General features: G+C 39.8%; 1 protein-coding gene across 6 annotated transcripts in view; it reads right to left on the bottom strand.

Moving 5' to 3' along the window:
- Positions 1-23,389, bottom strand: part of TGFBR3 (transforming growth factor beta receptor 3) — a 128,171-nt gene that overhangs the window by 72,443 nt on the left and 32,339 nt on the right. For 4 of the 6 annotated variants that reach the window (XM_026057524.1, XM_026057525.1, XM_026057526.1 and 1 more), the window contains 2 exons: positions 7,841-7,908; positions 4,122-4,306 (listed from right to left, as the gene is read on the bottom strand). In XM_026057524.1, coding sequence (XP_025913309.1) covers positions 4,122-4,306; positions 7,841-7,908 — 253 coding nt within the window. The remainder of the gene's footprint in view (positions 1-4,121; positions 4,307-7,840; positions 7,909-23,389) is intronic. The other 2 variants (XM_026057528.1, XM_026057529.1) reach the window with 1 other exon arrangement.

Below are 23,389 nucleotides of genomic sequence, written 5' to 3'. Positions count from 1 at the left end.
CTTCATAGGAAACATCATGTTTGCTCTCAAAGGAGAATATATTTATATTATGAATTCATTACCAAATTACACTGATTTAACAGGGAAAAGAAATTCAGGAGAATTATTCCAGCCTCAGTGGTGCTGCTCAAAATTACAAAAATAAGATAAGCCCTTGATTTTCCTGCCTTCATTTCACATAACACATGTTGAACATCTGCATCAGGCATACCATCTTAAAGCTACTTAGGATGAGGATGTCAATGAAAACAATAGTGAAACCGTTGCCAGGAATTCTGATTCCATGTATTCATATGTATTCAATCCTAAGTATCCACATGAGATTAATTTCATATTTCCCCCCTTTCCCCCTTAGCCATTTCAACCATGGCTGTGTGCCTGAAGAAGCCCAGGGAAATTTAACTGATAGGTAAAATAAAAGAATCCTCCATTAAGGTAAGAGTTGATAATATACCTACTTAAGGAGTAGGTATACCTACTTAATACCTACTTAAAATATTTTTTAAGTTCTCTTATACACATTTTTCTGGTGCATATCTATAGTTTCACAGCACTTTCACAAACAATTGTTTCTCATAACAGCATGAGCAGTTTTATGAGAAAGCAAGTATCTCCCTTTAAAAAAAAAAAAAAAAAAAAGGGAAACTGAAGCAGAGAAGCTAGCCAAAGCCAAAGAGAAAGTTATTGTAAGTGTTCAGTAGTTCCTGGCTTTCAGCTGAGACCCAGATCACTACAGAAATTCACACACGCACTCACTTCCCTAGGAATATTTGATCAAATAAAACAAACAAAAAAGGCATTGCATTTTTCATGCCAAGCTCAATATAAACACTTGTGGCTATTACATGCACCCGTATTCTATTTCCTATGATAAAGCACGGCCAATATGAATTGTGATAAGACACTTCTAAGAAATACCTGAAATCCATTGGCACTTTTAGTGTCCTTTCCTCAAAGGAAATGTCTTGACAGTCTCAACAAATGAGATGTTCACCCCCAAAGACTAATGAAGCGAAATAGAAATAAACTCCTTGAAAACCGCAGACATGATGTGGCATTTCATGATATGACCCTACACTTACTAGATTTCAGCCTTAACCTGAGAGTGATAAATCAGTGATTTAGTTTTGCAAAAGCTGTCAGGAATGCATAATCCTGCACATTTTCAGTCCAGATATTAATTTCAGCTTACACTGAAGAAAAAAACAACATGCAAGCATTATTAATCTTTATAGAAAAATCTGCATGTAATTATAGGAAGAATACGTGTCCGTGACATGCCTTTCCCCACACACACCAGCCACGCCTCCTGTCTTTAAATTTGAGAATACTTATTGTCTGTATATTCTACACAAATGTCAAAGCAAGTTAAATTAATGCACATATAGATGTTGCATATTTATGAGAACCAGGATAACTGCACAAGTATGTTTAATGCATGAGCCCTCCAAGGAATTTGCTACAGGAAGTTTACACTCCTCCCAGCAAGTAAGGAATGTGTAATTTAGCAGCATCTAGTACAGGGCAGGTTAAAAACAAAACCAAACCCAACCTCCTCTTCTCCACCAAAGCAAGCCCTTGTTTAAAGATTTTCAGATCTTGCATTCCAGGTCATCAGAACGTCAGTCAACCCCAGACACGTGTAATTCATTTTAAAAATACTTTAAATGATGTAGATTTTAGATAATGTACTGTCAAACAAAAATACTATTTTTATTCTGGATTATATTGGAAATATTGTATGATAAACAGATCTCTACCTTTGCTATCAGCATTTGCAGGCAACAGGAAATACCACAACTAGTAAATCAAACTAATTTAACTGGAGGTGATGGATACATTTTATGTTAATACAAAAGGGCACTTAGAGTTGATTTTTACAATAATGGAAAAGATAACATTTGCTCTGCTTTGTTTTCAGACTCTTATCCTATAAGTAAAATCTGATCTATCCAAGTTGTTTACACTCTTCTGCTGTATGCTGTCGCCAGCAAGCCTGTCTCTAGCTTCCTGCTCGTTTTCAGAGCAGTCATCTCCAAGGGCTGTGATGGGAAATGGCTGGGAGATGGAAGGCGGTGGCTAGGGGCTACGGCTAGCAAAATACAGTCTATGCTCTACATTTTGGGATACAACAGAAGTACACAGAAAAGACAGATTGGGACAAATCGCTTTCTTAACATAAGCAAGTTAGATGAGGCGCAAGAGGCTTTCTGCTAGACAGCAACTATTTTTATTTAAAGCCAAATATTTGAATCTTCTATCATTCTGCGAGGGCGATGAGACAGTGGTGGCACAGCCTGCAGCCTTGCACACACGCGACTCCAGCTCACGTCATGTGCGCGCAACAACTGTGGAAACAGGACCGTTAAGCAAGCAGTGTTAGGAGCATTGGAGGAGAGTGAAATTTGGCTATGTGAATTTGAGCAGGGCATTGGATTCATTTTGGCCTCTTTGGAGGTACAAACTCCAACTGTATCTTGCTTCCCCCCCTCCTCAGACATCCTTTGGTAACTAAGTTGTTGCAAACTCACACTACAGCATGTGCCCAACAAGGGCACTGTAGGGTCTCTGGCCCCTGCTCTTCTGCCTGTTTTCACAAAGCTTGTGACTACCTTTGGAGACCTAACCCTCATATCAAATTTGTCTCAGACTTGGCAATGGATTTAAAAGTTCCTGGGGGATGAGAGAGGCTCTCTCCCTCTCTCTTTCTCTCCATCTCTCTGTCACCCCCCCTCAATCACATAAGCCTGTTTAGTTTTCATAGGAAGCTAAATTACTGAAAAAAGGAATAATAGATTCCAATTACAATGTGGTTTTCATGCCCAGAGAACTGGCTGTACCTAAATTTTTTTCAGGCATTCACAGTGCAATCATCAGGCTGATAACCCAATGCCTTGCAAACTCTAAGAACGACATTTAAAAAAAAAAAATTCCTCCTTCCAAGCATCACAAAGAAGTAAGTGTCATTTTTTTATTCATTCTACTTCAGTTTAACTGTCACAGATCTGACATTTTTGATTAAGGGCAGCCAATGACACGCCTACTGAAAAGATAATAAATAACCTTTTCATCACACACTGGACTTTTCAGACAGCGTAAATACTGAAAACGTATACAACAGCTGAAGTTCCAGGGCGGCATACAATACACATTCAGCTGAACACACCACAGACCCAACAAGGCTGCTATTGAAGCCAATGGAAAGACTTCCATTATGGCCACGAGTAACTGCCTGTATTTAAAACATAACAAAAGGCTCCACTTAGAAGTTCTTTCAACACAGATTTAGACCCTCTGTTTCTAAGCTTCATCCTGCTGCATCATCATCTTTGTTCCCTCATTACAAATTCTGCTAATCGTGTACACATACACTGCTCTCACAGGAAGCAGCACTGAGGATTTTTTTGTACAATACTGTAAGTACAAGGACCAAGCAATTCAGCTGTCATGACACGCGATGTTTCTTTTCACTTCGGCTCCCTATTTTGCTTTGTTTTCAGAGTAAACAACAATACTGCACAAGTTAACATCAAAAATTTTCTTCTTGAGTTGTCACTTTCAGAGCAACTAAAGTTCTCGCCAATCCCTCTGAGTGCAATGCACATAAGTAATTGGACTGTGCTTAAGAACTACCATAGTCAGCAACACTTGCTTTCTGTACTGCATTCCCCCCATCAGCAAAGAATGAAGGATGTATTACAGAGGTAAAAGAATCTGAACTTAAATATTTGTTTATAGTGGTCATGGCAGGGATCCAACAGTATTCATGTTAATTTACAACACATTTAGGTAAATGATCTGGCTTTGAAGACAGCCAATTCTGTAAAGGCCTGTTGTAGATCTAAATCTGTTTCTTATTTCCTTCGCCCACCRACCACCTTACAGCATACTTCGTGGTTGTGAAAGGTGACGGAGAGAATGACTAGGTATGGGGAAATGGTTTACTCCTATGACATGCAAAGCATTGGTGAACAGTACCCAATGCAAACTGCACATGCTTCTTTGTACTCTTTCTGTTCACAGTTCAGAAATAACTTTATTCAGCAAATTAATGTAGAACAATCCTATTTGCAGGCACACATGTAGTCAGGGATCTGGAAGAAAAGCAATTTCCCCTTTACCTCTCTTTCATGATGGCCAAGATCTTCCTCCGGATTTCTGAGATTGAGGATGTGCACCTCTTGCGGCAGGCCTGTCGTGCCTCGGCTTGCACAGCCGGATAAGACTGTAAAACTCTCCAATAAGGCATGGACTGGGTGTGAATTATTAACAGGCGATAAGACACATTCGCTCCTAAGCACAGGACCTGCAGAGGAAGTCACAGATGCCCATCGTTTAGTGAAAAGAACAAAATATTAATTACACCTGTCAAACAATAATTACCTTTTGGTCACAAAATCAATGAGAACACAGAGACTTCATGTTCATTAGCCACATTATGAAGAAGTTTACTTCCTTTTAAGCTTTCCTGTATATGCTAGATCATTAATTCATTTCTCTCTGAAAATCTTAATTAAAAGTATGCACTCCGAAACTGATGTAGTCTTGCCTTTACCAGGGAGGAAATGAAGGATTAAAAAAGATACCCCAAAGGAAAAAGAACAGAGCAGTGATGGTGGCGGGAGAAATTGGTTATTCTTAAACGTGGCTTATTTGTTTACGTCAAACATTGTTATCTCCAAACACTGAAAAAATGCAATCATGTACACATAACAATGAAAAGTTAATCTCTAGCATAAAGTAATTAAATCAGGAAGGATTTGGGAGAGTTGGATTTGTTGCTTTTGAAGCAGTGCTGATTTATAGAGAACATCGTTCAAATACATTGCACAAAACAGCAGACATTATCACATGATAAAATGAAACATTTGTTTACCGAGTCTATTTTGTGTCTGACAGCAATTATCTACACTGATAACAGATATCTAGTCCAAAACAGAGTGTACGCCCTTTCAAATAATCACCACAGCATGATGTAGTGCCATACTCTCATGCAGTATGTGAGACAGTGTGATGTGATACAGCAAGACAGCACAAAAGCTGAAGCATATAAAGCAGTTTACATTTAAACTATATCTCAGGAAACTAAAGCAAGACAAATATTTATGAAAAGCAGCCTTGCTTTTCCAAAATGGTTCAAACCCACCCCTGACAGCAACAGATACAGTATGTTTTTGATTCAGAGGGACACAGGAGAAAGTCAGTTGACTTAACCCCTATTCGCACCAAAGTTGGTCAGATAAGTATTAGACTCAGATGAACTCCCGGTCAGTTCAGAGGCAGCAACATATAAAAGATGGACACAATCTAGAAATATCATTTTTCTGGGTAGTATACATTTGCAATTAAAAGGAAAATGCTTCTCTTGAAAAAAAGTTCAAAATGAAAGAAAATCCTGAAGTGATCAAATAGCAGAGCTGTCAGGTTTTGTAAGGTCTGCACCTAACTGTTGTAGCACTACAGATCATTTCACTTGGGTATGCATATGTCTAATTATCATATTAGCACTGACCTGCACTTTGCTGGTTAAAAAGACAGTTCACTCAATACAGAGTTAGCAACTGGCCATTTAGAAGTCAGAAAGCCCATCCTAAAACAGACTTTAACTGGAAAAAGCAAAGCCACTGAGAACAGTTAGATTTTCACAGTGCCTTAGGTCATGCATGCCTTGTCCTGTGGAAGAGGCCATTCCTGAAACCCACCGGTGCATAGTACGTATCCTGCCAACTCCCACAGAACAGGAATATTTGTTAAAGGCAATGCTGGAGGCATAAATTACACATGCCTGTGCTTGGAGTGCAGAGGATAAATAAACATCCCGCTCTCTGTTGAGGAGTTTGGTAGTAGCACTGAACACCAGCTTGGGAGATTTGGGGTTTATTTACTTTTTTATTTCTTTTTAAGAATAGAGATATAAAATAAGACTGCCCAAGCAGTGATACTCAATTTGATTAAAAACAAAGCAATTTTTTTTATGTTGCCCTGAAATGCTGTCTGTAATAGCCTCCCACACAGCGCCTCAAGAGCACATTGGAGCACCCCTCTGCAAGGCAGCCTGCTCTATTCGCAAAGTGAAAATATTCATCAACAGAGCAGCAGCTCACATCCTGCACAAGTGTATGCAGCCGAGCTTATCTGCACGAGGAAGGGCAGACTGGGGCTTGCCCACTCTGCCACGCTCCCTCCGAGCTGGCCGCGGGCCAGGCCTCCTGCAGGAGCCGTGCAGCCGCCGGGGCGGCAAGCCCACGTGCCTGTACCAGTCCTAACAGGGCTTACTGGCTTCGGCCCACGATTACGCCAGTGCAGCTGCATGACTGCCAGACCGGGGCTGGCTTGCCCCCAAGCCAGCCGGGGGCACAGCGCATCGTGCGACCGATCATGCCAATGCACTGCCCGACCTCCTCTCACGCCTTCCTCCCTTCTCCTCTCCTCCCTGAGGAGCCACACTCCTGCATGGGGCCGTTACGTGTGTGCTTTATAAACCACTTTTATTTGGTTCATTGTGAGCTCTGCCAGCTCTGTGCACCTTTTCCTTCCAAAAAGAGCTGTTCCGAGTCACTCAACACAAGAAACCAACATTTTGGGAGAGGGAGAGAGAAAGGGAGTTATTTCTTTTGGAAGAGTTGCTTTCATTGCAGTGTAGAGTTCGGCCTCACCACTGATTGAGGTAACAGCCCTTAACACATGAACCAAAGATCAGAATAGTTACAGGAGGTTATTTCCACTGTATTCAAGCTACATATGCTGCAAGATTACCCACCCATAAGGACATATGATGGGGTAAATTACAGAGAGGCTTGCTCTAGATGTTGCGTTTCTCTTGAGTTTTTGTACAGATGCTTGCGTAGGTATGATCTGGGTCTGCGTTATGCTTCCCAGGAACTCTCAAGAGTTTCAGGAACATTAGTCCCTCGCATGTGCTTGCAGTTCCAAAGAGAAATCTTAGTGCACTGAAATTTGCATATTTGCCCAACCACTAAATTCAGCTTTAGTGCCGTGAGGAGCATAAGTATGCTTATCTGGAGCTAGTGCCAAATGAAAGAAAAACTTACTTCAATATCACGAGGTCCACTGACACTCGGTACATGACAAGCCAGGTCTTTCTGTCACCTCCTTTCTGTTTATGCTCCATTTTATTCTACGTAGCTTCTTACACTACCCACACCCCAGTTCTGTCTGAGCTATTCGCTAAACATTCATTAACAGTATTTCTTTCCAGCACTACCCACTGCACCCACAGCTCTTGCCCCACCGGAGACGGCCAGGTGCCACTCCGAGAGACTTGCACTCCAGCAAGGGCACCGAGAGCTCTCCTTCTTCCAGATTAATGGCTCCCGCCTCCTTGGCTCCCTCGCAGACTCATCCTGTTGTTTATCTTCCTCCCCTCCTGTCTCCTGCTCCTGACTAGAAAACTAGTTACTTTCCCTAGGTAGTTTATATCCTACAAAATGTGTATTTACAACTCTGAAAAAAACAAATAGAAAACCCTTTCTACGACACCACTAATCTGATTGTTTATCACCTCAGCACAGCCTGCTCATATCTGAAAGCCAACGTGAAACCACAGCGTCACCCTGCCTGGGCTGTACCATGCTGCTGCTCTGCCACGCGCAAGTGCCGGGATCTGTCTCTCCAGCCGCCCGTCCCAGGCCCACAGCCTGCTCTTGCCAACTTGACCTGCATCAGCCACGCTGGCATCCTGCCCAAATTCAGTATGATCACTGCCTCGCATCCAATGCGCTCATCCAGAGTACCTCATCACCTACGCACCAGTACAGATGCTCTCTTGCTCCTCGTCCCTATCAAACTAGCACTCAAAGAGTCAAAGAGTACAGCTCACAGATCTCCAGCCTCCAGTTTGTGTATCCTGGTGCGGCTTCAAGCCTGTGGAATGCAGTCCTTTCTCTGCTGAAAATACAAACACACACACAGTCATGATTTGGCTTTTGCTCAGCTATCATTGCTTTGGACTATGTATTCATTTAATCTTGTTAGCAAATCCTGGATCTTACTGCAATTAAGTATTAATTGCTTAATGCCTGCAAAACCTTTTAAGATGGAAAGCAGGTTAGGTATATAACAACCAATTAATACATAATCTTATATATTTGTGTTTTATGACAGCAAATTTTTAGAGAATTTAGAATTTCAGAGAATACTTTAGTATTAAACTGTTTTCCACTTACAGTTAATAGGAATATTTTAAAAGAAATCTTAATGCAGATCCAGTCGTTTGATACAAACATCTGGAACATATTCAGTACAATTTCAGCATTCTCATTTCCCATGCTACTAATGAGTAACRTGTGTTCTGTTGTAATAAAGTAGTAGGAACAGGGGAGAGATGGGAAGCAGAAGAATACCACAGCCCAAGATCCACTCACAAACAAGACGATTTTATTCAAATATAGGCTAATACACTTTCTGATATATTCCATGGGGATTCCTACAGTGCTGTCAACTGAAAAGTGTGACCATCTCCTGCAAATTGTCTGAATCTGCACTGCAGGTTCCACAGCGCATTAGCATGGCTCCCAGATGCTGTGCAAGAGGCTAAAAACCCCACTAAGGGGATATAACACTCCTTAGAAGGACAAATTTATTCTAATTTTTTGAATGAGGGAATGTCACAGATCTAGTCATTTTACAAAATAAACATAAAAATATTTTAAATCCAGACTTGAGAAACACCAGGGATCTCTGTATTGTCAGGTACGAAGTAATATAAATTACTCTATCAGCACTGCAGATCCTCTTGGAATTCATCACTTCCAACACTTGGAAAGCAAGTCTCAGAGAGGGCTAACTATCAAAGCAGAGATTTCATGATGTCCAAATGACAGGCTTTCACAAAAATTCTTTTGGAGAAGATTAACTTAAGGGCATTTCTGTCTACATTAACCAGTGACAATGATGGCTGGAAGTAGAAAAAAAAGAGACAGGACCCTCAAACCTAACCTGGTATGACAACAGGGTTTCTAGAAAACAAGAAGAGAAGCCACTTTCTCGTGAACTGAAAACCTTAAGTTTCATTCCTAAGCACTTAAGCAGACTTAGAAAAACTTCTTCCTACAACCTGTACCACAAGTGCATGGGCCAAGGGCCACTACCCTATAGAGAGGAACTGTTACCACCTATTTAACCTCCTTCACATCAAGGGTTTCTCATTGAAGGAAGCATTTATACCAAAAACACTACGCCCAAGGATACAGGCAAAGAAGAATCTACAGAGAAAAGTTATGCCTGTGATTCAAAGAGAAAATCATTCTTACTTATTTAGTATGGGCCATTCTGTAACAACTGCTAAATTCCTTCCTTTGCTCTCCTTCACAAAAGACCACTTGGGAGGCCAAACCCCTGGTTATTCAAGTATTCAGGTGGATACTAGAGGAGTTCCTCCACCATTAACACAAAGAGCAATTTTGGCTACAGATGACCATGACCAAAGCGCTTCACAGTCCTAAGGCAGAAGGACTTAGGGAAGACATCCCTACTCAGGATCAGTCATTCTGGCAAGCAGCCTTAAGAACTGAGAGATGGAAAAGGACAAGCCGAGATCATAGCAAACGTCAYGGCTGCTTTGTGGTGACAGGCAGCGGCACAGAGGAAACCGCAGTACTTTCCATTGTGGAAGTGAAGATGCATTTCCACCACTGCCACCACCACCAAGGAGCTGGACTGTCCAAGGCTTTTTCTGGATTATGTGATTTTCATCTGTGAATAAATGTGACCTCCATAAGTAAAACATATAGGAGAGAAAGATGATGTTTAAAGGGAGATTTGTCCATTGGACGTTTGTACTGGCGAGTAGGAAAACCAAGATAAAAGATTACTGTCCGCAGTGTGTTTTATGTTATATTTGTATAAATCTACTGCTGATTTACTGTTGTGTCTTCCAGACTACTTGGATAGGGAGGGGAACAGGGCATTACAGTTTTCTTGTTCTATACAACTTGCAGCAGCAGTTCTAATTAAACATAGCTCACATATATTCAAATTAAAAGTACTGCCTACTCAGGAAATGTATTTTACTTTTCCTGGGTTTCTTAAGCACCAACATTTACTAGTTAGCCGTAGGAGGAACCCCTAGATATCTAAACTCAGCCCTTTTGGATACTACCAATACACAGCAGAAAATATTCAATTTCGCAACAAATCAGCTTATCTGATTTATCCTGGGAAGCTATAGCTTTTGGAGATTTTTGCTTGTAAACAAACTTATACACAGGTAACTTAAAGAAACTTCAGTAAATGGGTAAACAGGCAAGCAAAAGACATGAGAGGAAACAGAAACAGGAAGAAGGTGATATGGAATACGCAGCAGTAAGAGAAAGGAGCATAAATATAATCTAAACTCTTCCTCCATCACCTCCCACACACAACCTCAAATCTTCTCTTGAGAATCCAACATCACTGTGTTTCCATACCACAAGCACGTGTTGAGGAGTGAGGAACCACTAACAAAACTCACCATTACCCCTGAAAGCTTTCAGTGAAACTAGCAGGATACATTACATTTAAGGAACAATTCACTAATAGCAAGTTGAGAAGAATTCCAACACTAATACAAATATGATTTCCCATCTCAACAAATGAGATCTCTTTGAAGACTTGAGCGAATACTGACCATAGAAGTGGCAATATTTCTGCTGCCTTATATCCTAAATCTCCTTACAAGGCCTTTACCCTCAGCTGCCTGAGAGGTAAAAGCGGAAGGAACTGACATAAGATTTACACCAAGAGTTACTGTTTTCAAAGTAGTGAGTGAAGCAATAGGAGGAACAACAGCAGGATGGTGACGACAATTTCTGAAAGGAAGAAAAGAAATTATAGCATTAGCTTAGTGAATGTACCTATACATTTTAGATTACAAACTACATAAAACTGTAATTATACTTAATTTTAATGCTACATATTACTAATTATACTAGATGAGGCATACCTATGCTCTCTTTAATAATAACTAGGAATGCTCATATTAATCTTTCATTCTCAAAGAGACAGGGAAGAGATGGACAACTGTAAGATTTTTACAGATACAGCAATAACACAAAATACCACCATTGCTAATCTGCCGTGGTTTGGATAAGGAGGAAGAAAGCCAACAAGAAAGATTTTAGTGTTTCTGAATATCGCACTTTTCTGCTTTAGTACAGTCAGACATTCACTGGCATAACTAAGACTCTAGTCATTACTGGATACTTCAATACTATTTAAGAAAAAATATATTTTAAAGTATTTTCTTTCAGTTAGTCTTTAGTTATATTGTGCAGGTCAATACTTAACCTTAGGTTACAGGAAACTAGCAATTGCAATAGGATATATTCATTGTTGCAATAAAAGCTCTTCTATTTTAGAAGGCTAGTGAGAAAGGGTAGTGCCTATGTCTGTTTTAATTTAATTTATTGACTGCATTTACCAATCATAATTAACATCACTAGTATAAAAGTGACCAAAAAGAAGTATATTTGAAAATCCCATCTTTAGAACTTTGCCATTTTCATAATACATCATAAGCATTTACTTATTTATTTTACTATTGCTACTAGGAATTAAGTCTTGCAAGCTTTTCCTTGTGCAACTATAGACTGCGTGGAAACACAGCAGATGTCTCCCTTGAATAGGGCTACTCATGTAAACTAGGAATTCCCCAGGAAAAGTCTTTTCAGACTTCTTACAATCTTAGATTTTCTACATTTGTTGGATACTCAGATGAGAGTTGATTCAAACACTGCACCATAAACATTAGCTAGCATCAAGGAATATAGACCAGTTTCTACTTTAGCTGAAGTCAGCAGCAAAACACTTGTGAACTTCTCCAGAAGCAGAACTGAAATTGAGTGAAGGACTTCATTCATTTGTGAAAGCCTTCAAATACATTCAAGGACTTTAAGTTACTGGCTTCATTTTTTTTTTTTTTTTAAACAGAAAGGGACAGAAGGAGCAAAAATAACAAGGAGGAAAAATAAACCCCCAAAACCACACACACACAAACACACACACAGTGCAAATCAAATGGGGKTGCACACACACACACAAAAGACATGCATCATACTGGAAAAACTAACTCACTATAACTAGATAGGCTTCCCTTTATACCCTTAACTTTCGGGGAGTTTTTTTTATTGCCACTTCTAGCACAGGATTCTTATCAGCAGGAAAAGTGCATTTTTCATGGTGGTACTTTTGACCGAATGAGCATAGGGGCAAGGGGGAGAGGTTTAAAGTTACAGGAGGGAAGATTCTTGCATACAGATCAATTTTGGCTATTTTGAAAATAAATAAATAAATAAACCTCAAAATGGATTAGTAGGGGGTCCCAAAATATCTCAGACTCCACATATATCTACTTGAAATGAGTGAGCTATTAAACTTAACTGAGAAGAAGAAAAATACATCTCCAAGACATATTCAACACAGACGGCAAGATTTAGTTGTGAAAGAAGTTAAAACATGCAAGCTAAATTAATTAAGAACATGTGCTCATGCAAAAACACAGAGGTTCCCCACTCCAATACTCAAAGCCCACTAATCAGCAACCCCACTGCATGACACCATCCCTGCTTTCTTTCCCTCTTTCTCCAAGAGAAAAACCCTATCTTCCTCAACCGTGTATTAGCCTGCATACCTCACCTTTACATTGTTTTTTAGTGCTAATGCTCCATGCAATCAGGCCCTCACTGTATGTGCTCTCAGCCCACAATTATCACCCCCAATTAATTCCCATTCCACTATAATCAACTCTGTCCAGGCATATTCCACATACTGACCCAAACCATTCTGCTGCTTCAATATATCAGAATATCAGATTAAGTTTACCCTAGTCTGCAATGTATTTTGATGCTTTTTTTTTTTGTAGTCTTTCAAGATACTTTGTGTTATACATAGCAAAGCCTATTTAGCATCTCCCACCTGCCCATTTCAGAATTATTCAGATCTACAGATGCTGTGTCCTATACCCTTTTTGGGTTGTGGTTATATGCAGTACGAATGCCTGTAGCTGGTCCTTCCTTCTAAGCAGGAGGATCTTCTACGCCTCTCTGGAGAGTGTCTTGCAAAATAGCTATTCCCACTGCTCCTAGCCACTGGTAAAAGTATGAGGCTTATCTCATCTGTTGTAGCAGGGGTGAGCTGACATCATGTGTTGCCTGCACATATCTCACTTGTCCCTTGAGGGGAAAAAATGCAAATCACATTTTGAAAGCAGAAATGTTTTCTTTTGCTTTCTTAAAAACATGCACCAATTTTTTCCCTTTGCCAGGATGCAAAATTGATGCAAGTTAAATTATAAATTGTATGATTGAGACATTTCAGTTTTAACTTGGAAAAGTTAATAATCAAATTAAATTCATCTTCTGTTGCAATGCACTGCTATTTACAAAAAAGGCTAAATTATACCAAAAGTATCCATTTTATGAAAAAGTTAATGACAAAGTCAAAGTAATTTACTATGCAGCAAAACTCAATGCAATATCCGAGTAAGCAAGGCAAGGCTAGTCAATGTCCATCACAGCCAGTTTCTCATTGAGTAAAATAAACTCCAGTTGTTTAGACACCTATTAAACTAATTAAACAGAAAAGGCAGTGAATGAAAAACCAGTTTGGTTTAACATCTGCTGAGCACAATTTTATGACATTACTAGGCATGAGGCATAATCTTAGAAAACAAACATCTGTACCTGGAAAACAAAGAAGTCTTTCAAAACAGATGTACTGTATCCCTCTGCAAAAGAGCTACATTTTATATAACCTCTGCTGCACTTATTTATGACCAAAAGTACTGTCAGAGCTCTAACCTCTTTTCTTTGAGTTTTGCAGCAACATGCTGCTTACAGGCACTTTTCTCCAGTATTTTTCCATGCCTAAAGTGTGCGCACTCATGTGCACACACTCCCTCCCTCCCTCTTCCAGCCCTTCTCCCAAGTGAGTGTTTGGAAAACACTCCACCAGCACAAGAGCATCTTTTTGTCTGTATAAACAGAACAGCATGAATGTGTTGGCTTTTATTTAAGTAATCCCAGAAAGCACAACTTTTCTTTTCCATGTCAATGACCTGAGACAAAGTAGTCGACCAGTGTTTCAGAAAGGGTTGCTGAGTTTTTCCCCTTGTTATCCTCAAATAGTGGAAAAGAGACAAGTTTCCAGCAACTGGCCTAAAATTCAAATGCAGCTGATCCTCTTGCATAAGTCTCAGCTCCCATAGAGTACCTATCCTTTTTTAAACAATATCCAACCTTAACCAGATTCAGTGTTCCACCCCAGAAGCGGCTGTATTTCAGAAATGCCTGAATTTAATCACAGACATGTATCAAGACTGTAAAAGATCTGGAATTCTTCCAGCTAACGAGCAGTACCTAAAACACAAGTAATGGCTTAACAGCCTTCGTGGAAGAACCAAACGTAATGTTCAGCTTTCATCACTGTTAATGGATCAAGTCGCCTTCAGAACCATGACTGGACAAAGATGAAGAAATGAGCAAACAGAACTATTTCTAACATTCTTTGCTCATTATTCCAAGCAGCATTTAAGCTTTTTGTTGTGAAAGTCTCTTTTCCCCAGAGATAGCCCATAAATTGTCTCAGATTTATCCCTCTTTACTGTAGAAGGAATAGGAAGTTGCATGGAAACAATGAATGGAAGTGCACTTTTTATCAGACAACAGCAGGAAGCGTTCTGCTTCGTTTACATTAGAACTCCATATTGGGGCCAAAAGGAAAAAAAAAAACTATAAAAAATTAAATGCCTGCTTAGAGCAAAAATAACTTACGGATTTCAAATTCATTGTATTTTTAATAAATCGGTATTAAAACTTCTCAAACCATCCTACCCACACTACTGCTGTTATTTTACTGCTGAAAACAAGTCATAATAAACTTTTGGTAAATTAAAGATAACACAGAAGGAAATTCCAGACTTTAGAAAATCAGTTTCTTGAGGAAAAGAGAGAGAATCTTAATTTACTTTCATGATCAGCCGCACAGGAATTCGTATACCAGCAAACAGCACGCATACAAACACACATGTAAAAGATCAGATCTCAGCATCTTTGCTTATCTCATAGAGAACTGTATTCTGAGACTTTCTTAGCAAAACATTCCCTATTTAAATTGCAAATATATACCTCAGTTCTTTGTATACTCTTGAAAGTACTGATACAAGTTCTAATAATATTAGTTGCCTAAAGGACAATACCATACAGTGAAAGGAGTTTATATTCAAAGTCTTATCTGATGGCTAATGAGAGTAACTTCAAGGAGATCACAGAAGATGAAAGGTGTCTCATATTAACCAACTCAGGGTATATATCAACCACAGATGCGGTAGCTACCTTTCCAATTCAGTAATATTTTATAGTTACTGCTACTGAAGCAATTAAGCAGAGAGATATTTAACAAACAACTCTAAACTGTTACAGTATTACGGGCTTTTACAAACCATTAAAACCTCTTCCTACAATTCATGGCATTTGCGTCATTTTTTGGTAGGCCGTCTAAATTCCAAGACAAAAGTGTAACCATACAAGTCTTCCTTTCCTTTCTGCTCAGCTTCACTGGAACTTGTCATTCACTACACCTAAATACAAAAGGGCTCTTCTTTCAATAAAATGTCTTGCTTTTATCACTGTCAGTTGGATTACTGGCAGGTCACTCCTTGGTCTTCAGAGACTAGATTGTGAATTTTGGATGTTGGCACATATGGATGCGTGTACATCTGGAGAGAGATGATTTTCTTTCAGACACATCTTTTCAACAACCCTAGGGATGGGGAGTATGTGACAGTGCAGCTTTCAGCTCAACAGCAACTTGTGCACAATCTTCTTCAGCTTTAACTCCTCCACTACCTGGAGGCATGGGGGGGCTTGCTGTTCATGCCTAACCCATTTCCTTTTCTGAAGGACAGGCTAGCGGTCACCATCTCTACTGTTTCACCAGGACTGAAACATGCTGACCCTGCTCTGAATCCCAGGAGAGCAGCTGGAGGGAATTTTGTTTTTCTTATTCTCTGGTCTTGGTTGTCAGGAGCCTTTCTGTGCTGACATATAGGTGCTTCTCTCAAGCAGGAAACTTTATAAGCCCTCCCCTCCCTAAGTCAGCTAACAATTAATAATCATCACTTTATACTAAAAAAGGAAACATTTCACTTAGTGCTGAATGTCAGGAAGATCTGATAAACAGGCCTGCAGCTACGGAGACAGAACAAGAGTAGCAGGCTTTGAAACACGACTGATTCTTACTCCTCTAGCCAGAAATGGACAACTGAGTCTGCCTTTCCTACGTCCTAAGGTGCAGATAGATTGAAAAAGCTTATCAATGAATGAGCACCTTTGTAAAATGAAGAACCTTGCTCTGTTTCTCAGGTTCCTAGTTGCAGTTGGCAACTGTTTGCCTCAGAAGCCCACTGCTGATAAAAATACATGGAGAATCTGTTCTTACATTATGCAGTGTCACCAAATGCAGATACAGTAGGTCTCAAACAGGCTTGTGGGAAGACAGTCCATAACTTAAGAGTACCAGTGCTTTTCTAATTAAAAATAACAAGATTACAAGTTCAGCTGAAGGCTGAATTCCTATAACTAACGCTTTAAGGATGAGTTCAGTGTCATTAAATGTCTCACTGCACAAACCTTGAAAACTGATCTGTGTCAGGAGCTTAAGCAAAACAAATCCTCCCCTCCTTGTAATAAAGTTTCAGAGTTGTCTTGAGGGGGAAAAAAAAAAAAAAAAAAGGATGGCAAAAATTACTGTTCTTCCCCACCACTCAGTTATGACAGAGGCTGACCACAGGGAGTTAAGGTTAGCAAAGAAATCAAATCATAGAACATGCCCTGCTTCAGTTTTTCTCTTCAGATTTGTGAATTTGGTTTTATTTCCTGGTTTGTTTTTATACAGAAATGACTCTGTGCCTAAAGAAGAGTAGGAAATAAAAGATCCACCCCAGTGCTGAGGACTTCTTATCAAGTCCTTGCTGTGTCCTGAACTTGTAGGCAGCATCACACTGGAGAGGGAGCACAGTGTCCATTCCCTCCTATTTGAAAGCCAAAAAGCTAAATGCTAGCAAATGTTTTTCCAAGTTCCACAAGACACCTCAGACACAAGCTGGCCAGACTGAGTCAGTGCCATTTTATTCTGGTAGAAAGAGTTCAAGCCACAGTTGAGTCTCCAACAAAGGCTACAAACATAACAGAGCAGCACTCCTAAAACTGTGGTCCACAGGTCACTGATGGCTCAGAAGCTTATATAAGTGGTCTGTGTAATTGTATTTTCTTCATATCATTTTTAATTAAAGTTTGATGGTTAAGGTGCATGGTGGTCTTTGCAAGATTCTGCGGGTTGACTTCTCAGTATTCCAAAAACCTTGGAAACCAGCCCACCGGGGCATGCAGCTAGATATTGCTGTAGGAGATGAACAAAAACCCTCACACTTCTGAGTAATAATGAACAGAAGTCAATTTGAACAGCCTTTAGTCATCAATGGCAGTAAGAGAACCATTTTACAAAGTAAGAAAAAAAGGAACAATATTTTGTGAATTCTACATAAGTTTGTGTTAAATGAAGGGATAGGAATTAGCATAATATCTAGTAGGCCATGGAAAGCCCAAACAGACTTTTACATCATAACTTCCATAAATTTGTTGAAGAATATAACTTGAAGAAAAAACCTGACTTGACTACATTCACAAAACAATCATGCAAAGTCACTTTTTATTCTGGCTCAAAATCTACTCTCAATTTCTCTTAAAGCCATAGTACACCAAAATCCAAAAATACAGGGAAGTTTAGAGCAAAGTAAATTCATGCAGACACATTCTAGAGTGAGGTGAGCAGCTGACCTAATTTATGCTTTTGGAAACATTTATCTTCACTATTTCCTTATGTGCCAGTTACTCATCAAAAATCTCTCTCATAGTGGCAACTTTGTTTAAAATAATAGGAAAAAAAAATTCCACCACTTTAGCTTTCAAGTCCCATAGTAAAGATATACATTATACTATAAAACCCATGCAGATCTGAATAACTTAAGCTAAATAATAGCTTAAATAATGTGTTAATACAGATCTGCTGGCATCTGACTATGTTTTTGTAAACAGAGTATCAAAGAACATCTTGTAGAACAAGATGAAAAAAGGAGAGTTTTCTTAAGTCCACATGCTAGAATCCTTAAAACACGATTTAAAGTGCTTATTACCATAAATGATATTCAATTCCCTGCTGCATGACAAGGTCAGCTACAAAGTGACTTTAACCCTCAAGACAGGCAAATAATTGCAAAAATGAAAAGCAAGGCTCACTGAAATTTGCAGCTGCATTTTCTGTTTAAAACAGAAGCATCATTAAAGCTAAGATACAAATTGTCTTTAAGTTACCATAGTAATAGCCCTTACCCATGCAGTTTACTATTGTGAGCTAATCCCAACAGACATCATTTAAAACCATCTGACCACAATCAATGTTGGCCTATGTAGTCCAGCAAAATCATGAACACTCCAAAAGTCAGCAACCAGCAAGGATTATTTTCAATTCGAAAGCTAATTTTACTAGAAGGATCCCAGAAATACAGTTTGGCTTTGGCTCAATGTATTCAAAAGTATGCAAGACAGCAAACATTACAAGAAGTGCTCTTAGATGGCTGTCCCTCACACAACCTCAACAGTGGAAAATAGTGAATTTAGTTTTCACATGTGCTCTATAATTACAGTCTCTCTCCATATCTGCCATGCTACTCTCAACTTGCTCTTGAGACTCAAAAATTCTAGATCTGCCTTTGAGGTGAATAATCAGAAGACAGCCACTAGACTAAATCTAATTGTGTCTCCAGAAACATCAACGTTTCTTCAGGCCCAAGATATGAGAGCCCTTACCCATGGGTCTGGGGACAGCATGGGTAAACAAGGGGGAAAGTGCAGCAGCTCAGATGTGCGCCAGGGTGAAGCCAGAGACTAAGGCAGCAGCTGGGCCCTGTGACTTGGCACACATATTACTTGAACCTTGCTAGGAAACACAAGCCCAGGTGCAGGACAGCCTCCACAAACCAGACAAGACGGCCGGCGCGTGACAAAATGCTGCGCCTGGTGTCTAGGGGCACGGCAAGGGAGAAAGGCTCTGTGTTTTATGTGCACAGGATGCAGCTCTAACTGCACAGGATTGCGGGGATGGACTTGATCGAGAGAGTTCATGGGAGGGCAGATTTGACAGATCTGTACATACACTGCTAATTCTATAGGAAGGGGAATGAAAAACCACTGAAACCTAACACTGCAGGTTTACAAGACGAGATGAGTCGTCCAACATATCACCACAGCCAAAACCGGAGTCTCTCATTCCCTCCACCTCTCTTCTCTTTCCCACCAACACTTCCCAGATACCTTATGCCTATTTTAACACCCATGAGACCCACTTTCCCCAGGAGCTGATGCAGCTCGCTAACATGTCAGGAAACTAATCCAGCAATAAAGAGACTAGGTAGGTTTCCATTGGGCTTTAGTGCACTGAATGAAAAGGAGGAAGGCTTGAAGAGTGCCAGGGCTGACTCCCTCCAGAGCAGGGGGGCTAACCTGCACTGCTGGGCCAGAAGAAACAAGACCTGACCCCCTTTGGGCGGCAGGGAGCTGTTAGACTTGACTGCACTCATGAAACCACAGCCTGAATGTGAAATGACCTTCCTAGAAAGAGATTTTGTTTATTTTAGAAAAGCTGCTGACTGTGCAGATACATTTTCCTCCTAGTCCATGACCAGTGCAACAGTGACACAAAACACCAGTTCTGAATGCCCCGCCATGCATTTTCACTTCGCAGTTTCAGCTGACCACATAATACACAGCCTACCTACCACATCTCACACATTTATTCCCTTCACATCCCTTCAGTTTAGCATATATGTTATTTATTCAATACCTTTACACATGTATCATGGACATTTTGGGATACAGCCAGAAATTCATTTGGGGAAAAAAGATGAAGTGGTTGAGTTCTGCAGTTACAGGTACATACACATCTGGGCCAACGTTGTATTGYTGTCTCTGTGTACATAGGGCAGGGCCCCTCAGCTTTAACTCTGACTGTTTTCCTGCCCTTGAGATCAGTTTGCTCAAGATTAGCACATACATCTGTTGAAACAGCATCTGGTATAAATGGAGATAGTTTTATGACACTCTTAGTCCCTTGCAAATGCAACTTGCACATTTTTGACTAAATAATTTCACAGTGGAGAATACAATAAGCAGAGCCTAGCAATTGCCTTGATTACTAAATAGGCTTCATGCAATACATCAGTAAGTTCCGTGTTAATATACGTGCTCCATAACCATTTGGCCAATATATTGACTAAAAATTTAGCAGAAATGAGAACAATAAATCACACTTAAGTCATATGAAGGGATTTGTTCCACTTTTGAAGAGCACATAGGAGACTCTTGTTTCTAAACGTTAAAACTTTTCCTGAAGTGGTTCCGTTTACTTTCCTTAGCATTACCAAACTCACCACTTACAATGGCAGGACATTGTAGTCATGACACAAGGTGTCTTAGAATTGCTTCCAACCAGCTTTCCTGTAAGTCCACTATTAATACTTAAGAAAAAGGCAAGGCTGGGGCTAACCCCTTATTAAGTGATAAACTGCGGCACATTTCAGGACGTCCCTCCTCTTCATTTTCTGTGTTAAGTTCCRGGAAACTGAAAGGACATGAGTTTACAGCTATGCTGCAAGCATTGTCTTAGATGCAGCAGCATTGACCCAAGGTGGGAGAAATCTGGTGTTTGGATGGTTTTAATGGTTTATCAAATGCATACACTGTAGCCTTGATTCATTTACATACTGGGGATCCTATGGCACAGTCCTTCAGATACCATAAAGTTACTCATTCTAGCTGAATTAGGCTAATGCTTTATATCCAGATAGAATCATTTTTCAAAGAAGCTGAAGGAACTGTCAAATGCTTTCATTTGATTAGCTCTCAGTCACTCCTAGTTCTACTTCCAGCTTTTGGGGAGAGGGAGCGGGGCGATAGGAGTGTCTATTAAAAACCCAGAAAGCTATAATTCACAAAATCTGGTTTACAGATTCTTATAATTATCACAGATTACAATTATAGCAGTTTTTATAGGACAAAATGCAGGATTAACACCTTATGAAATGCTGCAGTTTTGAGAACTACTGCACATCTCTAATTTCGTAGAGAGTTTCTCTGCAGTGACACAGAACATATCTACCTTGCAAGATCACCATACTACCTGAAGGCCTAAAATAGCTATCATACCACACATAGCTTCACCTATGTTACTAATGAGACTTGGTGATCCTCTCAGAAGATCACAAATATGTCTAGGCATGAATTTACATTTTTTCTTACATTTCATGCAAGAATAGTAGCACTGTAGTGAGAGGAGAAGGAGCAATCAAAAATGATTTGGGGAGACAGGGAGGGGCTTAATAACATTTTTATTTTTACTTTTATGTAGAAAAGGCCAATATTAAAAGATAAAGATTAAAGCCTTCTGGCCATTGCAGAAGGGGTTACTTCTATGCAAATACTCTATGGTGGGAGAGCCTAGGATGAGCTCTTTTTGGATCAGTTTAGTACGAAATGCTGCGTTGCATTCACTAGATTTTTTCCAGTGTAAAGAGGAGTGACTGTTTGTCAGATAGTAATGCAACAACAACAAAAAATAAAAAAGAAAGATTCTGATCAGCAAACTCCCATCTTTTCCTTCGAAAACAGAAGTATGTTCATTCCAATTTAGGGTTCCCATACTCCCAGTGGGAAATCCTGGGCAGCTACACAACAGTGTAGCACCTGCATCCAATTTGTCCCCACACAGCAGCCATCTGTCCAGGGCTTCCAAACACCTGACAGCCCTTCCAGAACAGTATCAGTAGTCCTGATCAAACCGCTGGATCTCAGAAAGCCCTGGCAAAATGACCAAATTCCTGCTATTCTGTCCAGAAGAAATTTCCAGGCAGAAGAGGCATGGTGAAAAAATGGAAGAACAGACTAACTTCCAGGGGTATTGGGGAGCCTGGTGCAAGAGGGCAACATCTAACTGAGAGGTCAGTCGCACTTACAGAAATTGTGAATCGTAAGCATGGATGATGGCCCAACTGGGCTAACAGAAGACGAGCAGCTCAGAGTAGGAGTGCAACATATTGTTCCTACGAATCACATGTATTTCAGCGTCTGTATGCATTCTGCTTGACTGGCTGTTTGCTGATGGGATCTACACTTTATTATCATGCTGGAAAAACTGTATGACCATCTGCTACCAGGTATTGGTACCTGTACGAAAGGCACCAGTCCCGCTAGTACACAGAGACAATCAATCACATCCACCATATACAGAATTGGGAATCAGAAAGTCTGAATTATCAAAAAACAATTCAAATCCATTTCCATTATTGTTTTTTATTGTGCAGGATGATTCAATACACAGCTTTTTGCCTCAAAGGAGGAGAAAGCCTTTTATGGGGGGAGAGAAAGACCTTCAATTCAGACCAGCAGTAAAACTGTGTAATCATGAACAGCAGAGAGTCTTTAGCCATAAACAGGCTTTTTTAAATAAAAAAATCCTTCCCATCAATAACATCCAGAGGTTTGTTTGTTATAATATCTATCTAGAAAAGTATGTGCTTTACTTGGCTTTTATTTTCTCATATTCTTCTGCTGCTTCTATAAAACTGTCAATATTCAGACAAATAAATAAATCGGTTCTCATTTAAGCCAACTGCTTTTGGATTATAGCTATCAAAAGTAGAAACAATCTGTTTTTTCCTCCTCAAATTGGAAGAAACTGAACTTTGTTCTCTAATAAGGCTGACTCAACAGGATGAGCAAAAGACAAGGGCAGAGGTCAAGTGGCCTAAGAAATCCCTGTTTTGAACCTTCTCACCAAGGGGCTGACCAAAAGCAACAGAAACAATACCTGAACATTAACAAGCTCAGTGTTTTCAACACACGCTGAAAACGGGCTCAGTTTAAAACATAATGTTACATATTAAACTCAGTTAAGCTAACATTGAAATGCAAAAAACAAACAACCCTTTGCTACTTCACAGGCCATTCCACCAGAATTCATCAYGGCCATCACCACGCTGAAAATTATCTTGAAGAAAGATGTCATAAATCAAAAATGCCAGGTCTATCTATAAACCTATATACTGTAAATAATTTTCAGAGTGTCAAGGATCTGCTGCACTTAAAATGCTTGGACTCAGCAAGACAGATGTAGGTTTCCTAAAGACATAACTATCATTTAAAGGGCAACTTAACACTTATGATAAATGGTTTGCACTAACATGACTCTGTGGCTATATTTTCCTCTTTTACAACCTATTAATGTTATTACCACTAACTTATAAGGCAAAAGAAATTTAGGAGTTCAAGAAGGGAGCTTGTCC

The sequence above is a fragment of the Apteryx rowi genome, unplaced genomic scaffold, assembly GCF_003343035.1.
Source record: "Apteryx rowi isolate R43461 unplaced genomic scaffold, aptRow1 scaffold_14, whole genome shotgun sequence".
Classification (NCBI taxonomy): domain Eukaryota; kingdom Metazoa; phylum Chordata; class Aves; order Apterygiformes; family Apterygidae; genus Apteryx; species Apteryx rowi.
This window is presented reverse-complemented; position numbering and strand designations above follow the sequence as displayed.